The sequence below is a fragment of the Capra hircus genome, chromosome 6 (assembly GCF_001704415.2).
Source record: "Capra hircus breed San Clemente chromosome 6, ASM170441v1, whole genome shotgun sequence".
In the NCBI taxonomy this organism is placed as follows: Eukaryota; Metazoa; Chordata; class Mammalia; order Artiodactyla; family Bovidae; genus Capra; species Capra hircus.
The window spans coordinates 59142704-59158363 of record NC_030813.1 but is presented as its reverse complement, the minus strand read 5'-3'; the positions used below and the strand labels follow the sequence as shown (position 1 = coordinate 59158363).

The 15660-nt window shown below is 41.3% G+C and overlaps 2 protein-coding genes across 2 annotated transcripts in view; one reads left to right on the top strand and one right to left on the bottom strand.

Moving 5' to 3' along the window:
* Positions 9–4773, top strand: RPL9 (ribosomal protein L9). The gene is made up of 8 exons (XM_005681517.3): positions 9–87; positions 517–563; positions 653–768; positions 1374–1469; positions 2583–2715; positions 3472–3552; positions 3755–3869; positions 4042–4773. The coding sequence occupies exons 2-7, from the start codon at positions 518–520 to the stop codon at positions 3859–3861; spliced, it is 579 nt and encodes a 192-aa protein (XP_005681574.1). The 5' UTR covers positions 9–87; position 517; the 3' UTR covers positions 3862–3869; positions 4042–4773.
* The window catches only part of KLB (klotho beta), a 31517-nt gene continuing 23941 nt past the window's right edge, over positions 8085–15660 (bottom strand). The window contains exons 4-5 of the mRNA XM_005681519.3: positions 9824–10967; positions 8085–8836 (exon numbers count right to left, since the gene is read on the bottom strand). Of these exons, the coding sequence (XP_005681576.2) occupies positions 8448–8836; positions 9824–10967 (1533 nt within the window). The 3' untranslated portion in view covers positions 8085–8447. The remainder of the gene's footprint in view (positions 8837–9823; positions 10968–15660) is intronic.

Genomic DNA, 15660 nt, shown 5'->3' with positions numbered 1-15660 from the left:
CACACTGATGACCCCACACGCAGACCTATACGGACTATAAGTGCGTGATGACGAAAGACGCTCTCTCTTTGCCGCATCTACTGCGAGGTGAGGTGGTTTCTGTAATCGGTGGGCCTGGGGAATCTGAAGCCATCGGCTCTGGGAAGGCCAGCGGCGCGGTTGTGGCCCTCGGGAACTCTATCGTGGTTGTCTCCCCACACAGTGACCGCCATATGAATTTGGTTGAGCTGGAAATCGAGCCCTGTACTGGGCTTTCAGGCCTACCCCAGCTCCTCAGCCTTGCCGGGATGGCGCCAGCTTGACAGGACACCCGGGGGTGCGCTGAGCAGGGAGTTCGCCGGCTGGGCTTATAACATGCGCCTGCGAGCTGCTCCTTCGAACCAGGGCGCAGCGGGGACCTCTCTCGGTTCGGGTCCTCCCGTATTCTTGCCGGCGGTCTCCGGTAGGAGTGGAGTTCCGTGCGGTGGAGGTTGGTCGTTAGGGGCCTTCTTCTTACCCTAGGTGTTTGTGTTTCAGAATGAAGACCATTCTCAGCAATCAGACTGTCGACATCCCAGAAAATGGTACGAGACTTGGTGTTTGCGTTTTTCTTACGTCTTTACTACATGCTCTATACCTTGTTCCGAGGCCTCACGAGTACGTTCTCTCCTAGTCGACATTAACTTGAAGGGACGGACAGTTATTGTGAAGGGCCCCAGAGGCACCCTGCGGAGGGACTTCAATCACATCAATGTAGAACTCAGTCTCCTTGGAAAGAAAAAGAAGAGGGTGAGTTTTTTGTTCGTTTTGGACACAGTTGCTTGTTTGGAAGGTTGTGATTTAAGAGTAACAAGATGGGTTGCTTTTCAAATTACGAAATTCAGATTCTGTGTTTTAGCTTCAAATTGGGTGTTTAGAATTATAGCTAGTTTCAATGTTGTTGCTTTAACAAAATTGGAAGATCAAATTCTGAACAAAGTAGATTAGAAAAACTCCTTCCAGACCAGGGTGCAGCGGGGTAGTAATGATTCGTAGCAGATCTTAATAATACTGTTACAAGTTAAGTTTTTTTTTTTCCCTGATTGTTTTGTAAAAATCTTAGGGACGCAGCAGTGGGTCTTAAACCTGATAATTTTCCAGGATTGACGTTTAATGCAGCTTGTACCATACTTTTGTTTCTGGGTTGTCGTTCCTTTGTGAAATAGTGTACCTTTAATGCATAGTAATAAAAATACTTTGAGGTGGTGTGGCTTTTTTTTTTTTTTTTGGCAAGTCATACTTTTTAATTAGGGCAAGTACTACAATTTACAGTGATTTTTGTGAATAAATGGACTTCTTTCTAAGCCTGCTTATTTCTGGAAAGAGTTTTCTAAAGTTTTTTTGTTGTGTTACAGCTCCGTGTTGACAAATGGTGGGGAAACAGAAAGGAACTGGCCACTGTTCGCACAATCTGTAGTCACGTACAGAACATGATCAAGGGTGTTACACTGGTAAGCAGATTCCTCAGACTGCTTTGTTTTGGAAGGGGGAGGTTTCTCAGCTGTACTTCATGTATGCAACATATATGTTTGCTGCAGAGAATAGATTATGCATGAAATTTAGTGGCGTACTTGAGCTCTAGTGCTTGGGAAGAGGTAATGTTGGCAGATGTGTCCAATAGGCGTTCCTGGGTTTTGGGATTAAGTGATACATATGTGTGTGTGTGTAAAGACCAGGTAGTCTTTGATAGTCTGCTGATGGTTTTTTTTTTTTCCCTACACAAATTAAGTCTCATTTTCAAGGTGCATGCTTATAGAAAAGTAACACACGGGGTAGACTTTGGTTTCTTGTTTGATGCCTGTCAATACTACTCTTGTGGGGATAGAAAAAGGTGGATCAAATTTCTGAATTCCATGTCCGTTTCCTTAAAAACATACCAGGGTAGGTTCCTTGAGTGTGGGTGCCTTTGTATCCTTAATTCTTGCTATCTGGTGTACCTTAGTAATTCAGTATGTTAGCCCTGGTGCCCAAGATGAAGGGCTTTGGGGTTCTTTATGAGAAACTAGTGTTGTTTACTGTGGGCATGGTGGTTAAATCACTGTGGTCTCCGACTCTTTCGCAACCCTGTGAACTGTAGTCCACCACGCTCCTCTTTCCATGGGATTTCCCAGGCAGAAATACTGTAGTAGTTTGCGATTTTCCTTCCCAACCAGGGATCAAACCCATGTTCCCTGCACTGGCAGGTGATTTCTTTACCACTGAGCCACCTGGAAAGGCATAGGCGGTAGTGAAACACTTTTCATTAAGGTGCGCACTGCAGTCCGGCAAAGAGACAACAGAAACCGATGATTCTGTATACAGTTGTGTGGTGTGGGTGATTTTATAACGCCTTGACATGAGTATGTGAGAACAGTTTTCAGTTTCCTTTGTCATGGAGGAGGAAGTTTTCCTCTAAAGTCTCTAGAGATTTGGTCATCCTTTTCTAGGTGCAAAGAGGGAAACAACCCTGACAAATATGTAAATATTCCTTACAAAGGGGCAGTTCCTACTTGGTTTTCAGAGAAAAACTGGGTATCCTGTTCAAATTTCTCAGCGTTACTGATGGTTTCTTTATTTAAATCTAGGGCTTCCGATACAAGATGAGGTCGGTGTATGCCCACTTCCCCATCAACGTTGTTATTCAGGAGAATGGTTCTCTTGTGGAAATCCGAAATTTTTTGGGTGAAAAATACATACGCAGGGTTCGAATGAGGCCAGGTATGGTTCATAAGTTTTTTTTTTTTTTCTGCTTGTGAAGGCTTAAATATATTTTGGGTTAGTTATAACTAAGGCTAGATTATTTCAGACTTACCCAGTACAATTAAAGTAGAAGTGCACTTAAAATAGTTTTTCTCTGATACATAATTGATGCGTCTAACACTGAAGCAAATTTTAAAACTTAGTGCTCTTTGATTCTGCTTTTTTTTTTTTCTATTGAATTGAGGGGGAGTGGGAGGTCTTGCACAAAGCTTGTGAGATCTTAGTTCCCCACTAGGTATCAAACCCTCGCCCCCTGCATTGGCATCATGGAGGCTTTAACCACTGGATCAGCAGGGAAGTCCCCAAAAATGAGCTTTGAAGAATACCAAAGGTATACAATGGAAATAAGAAATAAGATTGGATACAAAGCTTATTTATTTATCTGGCTGAGTCTTAGTTTTTGCTTATTTATCTATGGGATTCTTAGTCACAACATTCAAACTCTTTAATTTGCAGCATGTGGGAACTAGTTTCCTGACCAGGGATTGAATCCAGTCTGCCTGCATTGACAGCCCAGAGTGTTAGCTACTGGCCCACCAGGAAGTCCCAGGAATACAAAATTTGCCCAGATAATTCAGATTCTATTACAGAACAGATAGTTTCATTTGGTGTGTGGAATTTTAAATCAAGTAAATTGCTCCTTAAACATTTTAAGTATTCTATAATTCTTATTTTTTATCTTGACACTATGCAAATGCCCTCTTAATATTTTAGGGGTGGCCTGTTCAGTATCTCAAGCCCAGAAAGATGAGTTGATTCTTGAAGGAAATGACATTGAACTTGTGTCAAATTCAGGTTTGTATGTTTACTGTGCATAATTAATGCCTATAAAGTCTTGTCTATCTAAATCCTGGAGTTGAATACCTGGTATTTGTTCATTTGGTGAGGGTTTTTTTTAATTTTGGGAATCTTAATTAAAAGCTATAAAGTACAGCATGTGATGAAATACTTGTGATGAGTTTGGCTGATAATTGCCTTATCTTTTTCACCCTTATAGCTGCTTTGATTCAGCAAGCCACCACAGTTAAAAACAAGGATATCAGAAAATTTTTGGATGGTATCTATGTATCTGAAAAAGGAACAGTTCAGCAGGCTGATGAATAAGATCTCAGGTGGGATTTTGTAATACCTGTATAATTTTATTGCTTTAGTTGGGTCTAATTAATAAACTTAAACTGTAGTTGTAGCAAAGGCAGAAAGTATGTTTTACATGATTGGGAATAAAACTTTTCTGGGTAAGAATATTGATGGAGAATTACAGACTGTTTCTTTTCTTTTTTACAGTGATCCTGCTGCAGAAACAACAAGATAGCAGATGGTTCTATGGACTCAGTTATGATCCTTTAAAGAGACAATAAAAACTCTTGATTTGAGATTTTTTCCTACTGATTTGTCATTTCAAACTATTTGGCCAGTAAACAGTTAAGTAAATTCTAATGTGTTAAGAATAATAACAGAAGGAATAGGAGTGGTTGATTTTGTTGTTGTTGTTAGCAAGACTTAATGGCAGAAGGGGCTTGAAGGAATACCAAGGACATTTCAGGCAAGAGGAATACGGTTATCGTGGGAAGAACTTTAGGAGATGCCCTGAAGGTATGTAATTTTACAGTGGCATAGATTTGAAGATTTGTGAGGCAAATGCCTGAGTCGCAGTAACTGAAAAGGCAGCTGAGAAGTGCTACTTGTCTTGGTAAGAATTAAAAGATGGAGTTAATTTATATTTATGATAAACATGGTTGCTGTAGTCTAAGGTTCTCTCAGACCCAAATTTCAGCCACTTCTATATCTTAGTCTTTGATAGCTTTAAAAAAACTTAAGAAACATTCCATGTGTCATACTTCAGATACACTACTAAACAATACTGTGTTTTAACTCAGTAGGGTTGCCCCTAAACCTGCAGTCCTCCCCTATCTCATTTGTTAGAAACTGTAACTGTGTAATTTCTCAGGCAATACATTCAACTTTGTCTTACCTACTGTGTCTAGTCCATCAATAAAATCTGTGGGCTTACTAAGATCTTGGTTGAAATAAATGAAATTAATTTTATATTCAGTTAATCATTGGTTTGATGATAACAGTTAAATTTTTTGTAAATACAGATTTTGCTTTGAATTATTTTGAGATGAGGTTTGGGGTAGGTGTTGGATGGGTAAGTTGTCTTCCTTTGAGTGACAGGTTAGCAGTCAGATATTTTCAGTGAAGCCTGTTGAGCTCATTCCTCATGTCCGTCCTAGCATACCCTGCTCCAGTTTTTGTCCATAATGTTTATAATGTAAGATTAATAGTTTACTTTGTTGGGTATTGATTATATACTCTTTTCCTGCTAAGAGTCTAACCTTCATGGGGGGGGTGTGACCTTGTCTACCCTGGGATATTCTGAGTTCTAGAACAGTGTCTGGCATATAGCTGTTTGCTGAGTAATTGGTTCCCAAATTGCCAGGGAGATTCAGGTTGTGGAGATTGAGTAATAGTAATGGGCCTCAAAAGATGTTTTTAAGGTATTGACAGAATTTTAAAATTGAATTTGAGGGTTGAAATTTCCAAGTGGCAGTGTTGCAGAGGGATAAAGGTGTTATTGCAGAGTGTCGGTATATAGGCAGTGGTAGCAGCAATGGGAGTGTGTAACACCAGAAGTGAAGCGTGGAGACTTTAAAGGGTAACTGTTGGCAGTCTGGTTGTAGCTGAGGAGTTACTTCAATTTAATAACTTAGATGTGGTAAAGGAACGTGTAGCAGCTTCTCCCCAGGGAAGCTGTCCGTGTTTTCTGTTACTACAGATGAGCATGTAAGTGCATCCTCAGTTTTGAGGTGTATCAGTCTACATTTTCTAATGAGAAAACATACTTGGGAGTAAATTGCCCATTTGGCACACAGTTTCGGCGGATGGAGGGAGGGGGTGTTGGCAGAACCCAGTTAAAACACCATTCACATTCCACAGTCCTTAAGTTGAATATAAATAATCAGCATAACCCAGTTTATTTGGAATGAATTACATTGAGAATTAAAACATCCAGTCATAATTTACTGACCTCAATTTCCAGAGGCTCTTTAAACACCATAATTGCAATACTTCCATATATATCAGACTTAGTGGTGAAAGGGTTGTTAAACTGAACGTGGAGAATGCAATAATATACAAAGTAAACTACATTTTAAGATGTTCTTCAAGTTTTGAAAGGTAAATTAAAAGATCTGTCAAAAGCTGCCAACAGTTCCTAACTGACTCTATGGTTTTATTTTTTAAGTAAACAACCAACCATGTATTTGGTAATGCAGGATCTATGTTGTGGCAAAGGCTCTTTAGATGTGGTATGTGGGTTCTAGTTCCCTGACCAGGGATTGAACCCAGACCCCCTGCTTTGGGGTATGGAATCTTAACCACTGGTCCATCAGGACAATCCCCATTTATTATTTTAAAATGAATTTAAGAAAAACCTGAAAGGTATAACTGAGCATGAGCTAGATTAAAATATGTACCTAGGGACTCATGGAGCTTCCCTGGTGGCTCAGATGGTAAAGCATCTGCCTGTGGTGCAGGAGACCCGGGTTCGATCCCTGGGTTGGGAAGATCCCCTGGAGAAGGAAATGGCAACCCACTCCAGTACTCTTGCCTGGAAAATTCCATAGACTGAGGAGCCTGGTAGGCTACAGTCCATGGGATCGCAGAGTTGGACTCAACTGAGTGACTTCAGTTTTCAGGGACTCATGTATCATGATGGCTTAAAGACTAGTAAAATTCCCAGATGGCAAAAAAGGACAGCATTGAATTAGGGACTTTACTATTGATACCTTCTCTTCCCTGGTGGCTCAGATGGTAAAGCATCTGCAATGCAGGAGACTCCGTGAGATCCCCTGGAGAGAAGGGAAGGGCAACCCACTAGTATTCTTGCCTGGAGAACCCCATGGATGGACCATAGAGTTGCAAAGAGTGACTAACAGTTTTCACTTTGTGGCAAGGTGACAAGTTTAAAAGATACATTAAGCACTAAATGTAAAGACTTACAAACAATACAAGATAATCAAAACAGGACAGGAAAGCAAACATCTTAATTCCAAGTCTGTTTTTAGGACTGAATATGGATTTCTTTTTCAAAACCTTGGATGTTGATGAGTTGCTCAACTGATACTCTAGGATTAAAAAACTAGTTACTATAATCATGTATAGCCTCAAGCCTAATAATCAGATGAAAGTTGCTCAGTCGTGTCCGATATTTGTGACCCTTTGGACTGTAGGTCTCCAGGCCAGAATACTGGAGTGGGTAGCTGTCCCCTTCTCCAGTGGTTCTCAGAGAAATATAAAAAATTCTTGGAAAACAAAAGCTGCTAAGGTTGGAGGAAGGATGCAGTTGGAACAAGGAGACAAAAGGATCTAAAATTTTATTATCTGAATTGGCCAGCCAGAAAGAATATTGATGTCTTAACCACTTTTGCATTTGTTTGAATTGACCAATTGTGTTATTTTTATCTTTGAAACTTAATGCTGTTATCAATTAGTATCTCAGTTATGCAGGAAATAAGCTTTCCTTTGACTGGAAGTCAGACTTCCAGAGGAGTAGACAATAGTTAAATATTGACTCACCTAAGGAAAGAATGGGTATAAATGGGTTTAGATTCAGGTTTTCTTCCAACATTTAGAATACAGTGAATGAATGTTAAGAACAGAATTCAAAAAAGTCAAACTGCAAATTCTGTTTCAAGAATTTACTTAATCCTAGCTTCAAAGGTTGCAATGTAAGAATAGTTTACTCAGGCCACCAGTACTCTGAATTGTGTCCACAGTTGGGAGGTGCCTTCTACACCTTGAGAGGTCCATATGTGCTTGTGTTAGATCAGTGAAGGACTTCAGGGGCGAGAACAAGTCTCATGGGATAAATGGTAACTTGATAACGATAATATAAAAAAATCATATCTTAGAATGTTTTCTGCATCTGTCACCTAAGATTCAGGTGAGGAATAATACCAATTTGAAGGAAGTTGCTGTACTCTGAGGTTGAATGACCTCTGTCTTCACAGGCAGTTGGATCTAGTTGAATTTAATCTTTGTCCTCTGATGTTTACATGAGTTACTAGAAATTAAATGTTATTTTTAAAAAAATCATCTGATAAAAGAGCTCATAAAATGAGATGTTTTATAAATGCTCAATTTTAATTTCTATTGACAAAAGCTGAGGGATTGATGTGCTTAAGAGTTTATAATTGGCTATAGACAAATGATACTTAACCCTATTTTTTTCCATTTGAGAACCACCCTGACCAAAGGGGAAAGCACCTAAAAAGTGACAGAATTTTATCGCTGACAATCTCCACTGTGGAATCTTAACAGAGTTGTACTTTCAAAACAATTTATTTTATCATAAGTAGCTACTGGTATGAATAGAGGAAAACTAGAGAATAATGATAGGAAACAGCTCATCAAACACCATGAGACAACGTATCAGAAAATCGTCATAGGCTTACTGTCGAGGGAAACCTTTACCTCAGATCCAAGAACTGAATTCACTGATGTCAACACCTTTTAAGGGACAATTTGAACCATACAATGGAGACCAAGATTGTCATTACCTTGGCTATCACTAAATTCTCAAGTTGTCCTTTTTCTACAATATAGGTGTATCTTCTGTAAGTTACCAGTATATGGAACTGGAGTGAATTTTTAAACTTTTCCATCCTGCAGACAGAAATAAGATCAGCTTAGCTAAAAACTCTTTTGTGACCTTTCTTTAATGGTATGTGCTGTGAGTTCTTTGCTTTCCAAATTTTTCTTCTCTTTCGCTTATGAAAAATAGTAATTGATAACAGTAGAACCAGAGTGGAGAAGAAACAACATCCAAAGAATATCAGCGGTTTCTTCTGCACAAGAAGTAAGCAGACAATACATTCTGTGTTTCTTTGAGCCTGACTGCATCTAGGACTACCGTTCTCAGAAAGGAAGCCATTGTTGCTGATCAGTTTGTTGTAAAACTGGATTGAGGATTTAGCTTTGAAATCGGGTGTGAAGAATCCAAATCTGGGTCTAGATTTTTCTTCAGTCAGTTTGAATACATAATAGCCTTTGATTTTGATTTTATCAATCAGGTATGCTGAAAAATACCAAAAATAAACATTATTAATCACATGTGAACTATTAGATATCCTTAAGAATTTAGTTTTCATTGAAAACAGTCTAAAACTCATGCTCATAAAACATTTTCATTAAAGGTTTTTTGACATTCTTTTATCAATGATCTTTCTTGAGAAGATGAATATAGGTATAATGTAATTTTTTAAAGATTGAATTAAAACATATCTATAATCATACCAAAACACCTGCAGGAAACTCAGATTTAAGAACTGTAGCCATAAAGGTCAAAGGACTTAACTGTCAACTTGTTCACAGTGTTAAAAAACAGAAAAATTTTGCTTATTTACCTTGATTCCAGAGCTCAGATGTGAGATAACGGCCCAATAACTGCACTTGATTTCCCCAGCCACTCACTCTGGCTCGCCTACTCAACTCTTTTATACCTTCTGTCAACAAACTTACAGCACCTCCTCTGTTGGAATCATCTTTGACTACTCTCATACACACATCCAATCCTGTTGACTACCTTCAAAACACATCCAGAACCTATCCACTTCTCACTATCTCCACTCTTAACTGGAGAAGGAAATGGCATCTCACTCCAGGACTCTTGCCTGGAAAATTCCATGGATGGAGGAACCTCCTAGGCTACAGTCCATGGGGTCCGCAAAGAGTCGGACTCGACTGAGCGACTTCACTTTCACCACTCTTAATAACCTGACCCAGTCCACCATTATCCTTACCCAGACCAGCGCAATTCTCCCTATATCAATTCTTGCTCCTTTAGAGTGTGTTCACAAGAGCAGCAATTCTTTTGGTGTGGGTTGGATCTTGTTAACCTGTTTAAAACCTAGAACCTTCCTATCCCTGAGAGTAAGCTACAGTTTTTACGACGCCTTCTAAGCCCATAATAGACTATCATTAATGAGCCTGTTCCCCCTCATTGTTTGGTTCATATTACCTGGTAATGTCATATATTTTAAGGGAAATGGCCCTCGAACCTCACCTTTCAAAGCCTCCTGAATGTATTTCTCTAAGTAGTATTTTCGGAGCTCATCATTTTCCAGAGACTGGTCATCGATGCCACTGGCCGTGATGTAAACATCCATGTCTCCATAGTTCCTCCGGATCCACTTCAGCACCCTGCGCTCTCCCCAGGGCATCACGGCCAGGCGGGTGGGGGAGCTCAGGCAGGTGATGTCCTGCAGAAACTGGATGTCCCTGTCTGTGTCGTAGGTGCTGCCGTTCTGGCGCTCGTGCATCACGAACCTGGTGGTGAAGTGGTTCAGGGCGTAGAAGTCCGCAGTGCCCTTGACCAGCCTCCTCTCCTCCTCAGTAAACTGAGGCAGCGTGGAGCGTGCGAGCCCTTGCCTATTCTTGAAGGCGACGTACTCTCTCATGGCCAGCGGGTAGTCCCCCGTCTTGAAAAGGGGTTCTGCGAACCAGGCGATTTGGAACTGGAGGAAGCGCTCGGCCGCCTTCCAGTGCGAGTCCGCGTAGGGATTGGCGGGCTCGGCCCAATCCGAGTGCAGAGACAGCGACAGGGCCCCGCGCTGCACAGGCCTGTACTGCCGGTCGTAGAGGTGCCAGGCCAGGGCGTGGGCGATCAGCAGGTGGTGGGCTGCCCAGTAGGTGTCGTTACTAGACTGCTCGTAGATGTCACTCAGTCGGTTAGGCTCGTTGATAGTGATCCAGAGCTTCACCAGGTCCCCCAGCTCCCGGAAGCACAGGTCGGCGTAGTCCTGGAAGGCCTCGGCCGTGGACCGGTTCAGCCACCCTCCGCTGTGCAGCAGAGGCCCAGGGAGGCCTAGGTGGGTGTGGGTCGGATAGTACAGCGTGACCATTGAGGAGATGTTGAGCTTCAGCCCCTCGCTGACCACACACCTGTAGTACCTCAAAGCCTGTCTGTTAGCCATGGACAGGTTGCCAGTGGGAAGGATTGAGGGCCAGTCCAGAGCAAACCGATAGTGGGTCACTTTCATTCTTGCTAACATCTCAAGCTGTCTTTTGATGCTGACAAAATCCGTGCATTGAGCTGGCCTTGTTTTCAGCCTCACTCCTTCCACTCGGTGCAACAGTCTGTTGCCCGTCACATTCCACACATACAGATGAGGATCGCTGAACTGCGGGGAGGAAGCCACGGCCTCAGGCTGTGAAAGCAAGCACATGCAGGCAGGCAGAGTCTTAGCATGCGTCCTCTAAGAGAAAGAGGTGTGTGTTAGTCACTCAGTCATGTCCAACTCTTTTGCGACCCCATGGACTGTAGCCCCCAGGGCTGGAAGTGAGTTGCTATTTCCTCCTCCAGGGGCTCTTTCTGACCCAGGGATGGAACCTGGGTCTCCTCTATTGCATTCGGATTCTTTACTATCTGAGCCACTTCAGACCTTCAGACCAGAAAGGAAGAGCCTGATCTTATTTTGTCTCTCACAATAGAGAAAATAAATGATGCACATGTCCTTCAGAACAACCTGTGTCTTCCTGCTTTTTTCCTGTTGATGTCAGCAAAAAAGGCCTGATGGATTATCCTCCCTCCAGGCCCTTGAAATTTACCAGGTAGACAGGAAAATGTAGAGAAAGAACCACACCTAGGGCTTGGCTTGCAAAACAATTTGTCTTTCAGAAAACAGGAGGATGTTTTCCAGTTCCTGGGTCCTAAAAACCAGGTAATATGGGGTTGGGGGTGGGGGTGTGTGTGTGGGGTTCTCATGTGATTCTGTTCAAATGCATCAGGAAATTGGCTTGGTTCTCAGTTAAAAGGAACCACAAAAGATGGACCTTCCAAACCTGTCATAAATTAAAGGCAAATTAGCATTCCAGTTGTGGAGGATTTCACTGAGATTAGCATTTGGGGTTAGAGGAGGCTGGTGGACCCCAGCCACAGTTCCTAAAATAGGCCAGTGGGAAAGAGCAGGAAATGACCCCTTGAGTTTGCTGAATGCGGCTAACACATTCCAGTTGAAAAATCCAAGTGATGTCACACGTCCATCATTCAGTTCTCCCCTTCCCATGTGCCTGTGAGAACACAGCATTTATTCCTCCAAAGGGAGGATTCTAAACACGCTCCTTATATAAGGTAATGAAGTGTGAAAGGAGAGAACCCTAAAATAACCCCCAGAATCTCACAGGTTGACTCTTGAATCCATTCTCTGCCCCTCCACTAAGCAGAGAGCCCTGGACTCCTGCTCTGGTTCTGTCCCTTTAAAAGCCAGGCTTGACAACTCTGTTTAGTGACAGAGCAATCTCACCCACCTCACAGGTGTACTGTGAGAAGTCTGTGACTCTGGGCAATTCTCTGTCAACTCTAAAGCACTCTACAAACATAAGATACTTATGACTTGGGTGTAGCTCTCCCTGCAATTATCGCCTGTTAGGCCCTTGAGTCTAAATTAAAACAGAAAAGGGCTTAAGAAAAACAAGTTCAAGATTAATAAGAAAAAGTGAAAGTTCTGTTCTTGTTTTAATGTGCTTTTTCTTCCCATGACTGAATTTAACTGCACCTGGTAATCAATGGTAATTAGCCTTTGGTAAATATTTTCCCTCTAATTGTTTTCTCATGTGTCATCTTTCATAGTCTAATTATAAAATCATATCATTGCCCACTTGCCATCTGCCAACTAGCTATCTAGAACATTAAACGGAGAGAACATTGATCATGTGAGCATGAAGCTAAATCTGTATATAATTATTTGAGTAAAACCCTTAGCCTAGATAGCCAGTTTCAGTGTTTTGAAACCTCAGAGCATCATGGTATTGAAAGGGTATTTATTTACAAAGGGCAATCTTACAGTAAGGTAAGGTACAATGAAATGAAAATCTGTTTTACTTTTAAAAATCTCCAGAAAGCATTAGTCTTAGCAACTGTGTGATTAATCTGCTAAGAGAAATAGTTGAAGTATTGCACTCTGACCTCAGCCCCAGCTCCCAGAGCTTGGTTCTAAAGTTCTATTTTCCACTAAAAGGATCCTGGACTCCTTGGAAAAATGGCTGTTTTCAGGTCTGGTTCAGGAAAGGAATGAGGGGATCCTGGTGAATATTGCACCAGAAAAATAAGAACATACTTAAAAACTGGAAAGGAAATGTCAAAAAGACATAAAAACAGCTTGAAAGAGTCCCATATGCCAAATTTGAGATAATTTGAGCATCAAAAGTTCCAGTGAATCAGTGACAACAATGAATTATAACTGAGTTAATTCACTCATTAAACAATGTGTTTAATTCACTTAATAAATACAGAAGAAATAATCTAATTAGAAATTTGCCATTTTGCAATCTACAAAGTAATAACTAATTCAGGCAAGGTTCATAAATCAATGTTAAGAGCATTGGTTGAATGCTGTTGAGAAATAGGATATTTATACAGTCTTAAAATATCACCATCAGACTAATTCTTAATTACAAATGGAAAAGGACCTTTCAGTTAAGAGATCTGGCAAATGCCACATCAAGAAATCTGGTGACTGCTACTTCAACTAGTGTCTCCAGTAATGAAAGAAACTGACTTTATGTGCCTCCTATGGGCTGGAAGAAGCACAAGCTGGAATCAAGATTGCCGGGAGAAATATCAATAGCCTCAGATATGCAGATGACACCACCCTTATGGCAGAAAGTGAAGAAGAACTAAAGAGCCTCTTGATGAAAGTGAAAGAGGAGAGTGGAAAAGTTGGCTTAAAGCTCAACATTCAGAAAACTAAGATCATGGCATCTAGTCCCATCATTTCATGGCAAATAGATGGGGAAACAGTGGAAACAGTGTCAGACTTTAATTTTCTGGACTCCAGAATAACTGCAGATGGTGATTGCAGCCATGAAATTAAAAGATGCTTACTCCTTGGAAGGAACGTTATAACCAACCTAGATAGCATATTAAAAACCAGAGACATTACTTTGTCAACAAAGGTCCGTCTAGTCAAGGCTATGGTTTTTCCAGTGGTCATGTATGGATGTGAGAGTTGGACTATAAAGAAAGCTGAGGGCCCAAGAATTGATGCTTTTGAACTGTGGTATTGGAGAAGACTCTTGAGAGTCCCTTGGACTGCAAGGAGATCCAACTAGTCCATTCTAAAGGAAATCAGTCCCGGGTGTTCATTGGTAGGACTGATTTTGAAGCTGCAACACCAATACTTTGGCCACCTGATGCGAAGAGCTGACTCATTTGAAAAGACCCTGATGCTGGGAAAGATTGAGGGCAGGAGAAGGGGACAACAGAGGATGAGATGGTTGGATGGCATCACTGACTCAATGGACATGGGTTTGGGTGGACTCCAGGAGGTGGAGATGGACAGGGAGGCCTGGCGTGCTGCAATTCATGGAGTTGCAAAGAGTCGGACATGACTGAGCAACTAAACTGAACTGAATATGATGTATTGGAAAATACACAACAGCATCTATGTAGTATTATTTCTAGAAACACTTAACTGAATCTAATAAAGAAACAGAAATCCATGCTTGCAGACATTTTACAAGCAACTGGGATGTCCCTGGTGGCTCAGTGGTTAAGATTTCACCTTCCAATGCAGGAGGTGTGGGTTGAGGAGCTAAGATCCCACATGCCTCCTGGTCAAAAAAAACCAAAACATAAAGCAGAAGCAATATTGTAACAAATATGATAAAAATTAAAAAAAAAAAGTCCCACATTCTACAAAGCAACTGGCCTGAACTCTTCAAAACTATCAATACCATGAGATTAGGGGGATTTCTCTCAATTAAAGAAGCTAAAGATACACATAGGCCCAGATGCTGGGGAAGGCATAGTAGTATTTTTTAAATGTTATTTTCATTTTGTAGTCTTCTTATAGAGCCCATCTACTCTTGCCTGCCCATCATCTATTCATACAACCTTTGGCTGAGTTTTCAAAAAGCATCCAAATTTTTCTTGGTAAAGCATTTATCCTCATTCCTTAAGTGCAAGTAAAGCTGACTCCTCAGTGGGCTCCAGGTGTGAGCAAGAAGCCCAGGTCTGATTGGTCACAGCATTGCTTTCCCCTGACCAAGTGATCAGCTCTTGCTCCGAGGAATAGGAGTAGGGTCCTCAGAGCGGACTGACGGTCATAGTGTCAGTTACTGGAGAGCAGATGGGTCTTCACATGAAGCAGGAACTTGCAGGTTGGGTTATGTACAAACCGGAACTCTTGTCTCTCCTGGGGCCTGTTGTTGCTGGTTCTAGACTTTGCAAAACATAAACCTACTTGAAGTGGTAGGGAAAAGATGGTCTGCCTGTGCCATGTGGAAGAGGAGAGACATACTGGGTAAGTGCGTGCCTCTCCGGGGGTCAAAAACTGAAGGTGAGTCACTGTGTTTATATCACTCTCTATATCTTTCCTCCTTTTATCACTCCCGGGCCTTTCCTAAAGTTTTGTTTAAATACTGATAGGGGTTGAGATTCATAACTTTGGTCACTCACGGTTTCGGCCCTTTTGTCTAGTTGTATCCCTTGCACATCTTGTTTTTCCATAAGCTTCTCGAATACAAGTACTATGAGGTCTTATAGCATAATGGTCAGAGACAGACAAATCAGGGTAAGTTGGATAAGTTATGTAACCTTCCTAAGCTTCGATTTCTTTGCCTATAAAATGAGGGTTTTGTGATTAAGTATACTGAATGCACATACATCCAGAAGTTAAGTGCTTGGAACATAGTAGGAGCTTCAAAAATAGTTTCAGAAAAATTATTTCGGAAAGGGCATTGTGCATCTGAGAACTTGAGGATAGCTTGCTACATGTTCTGTCACTATTTGTTACCTTAGGCAAGTCACTTTCTGTTATTAATTGACAGGCCTTACTTTCCTTAGCTATAAAATGAAAGATTTGGTATAGGCTCACCTGGGTCTAAAAGTTGACCTTTTTC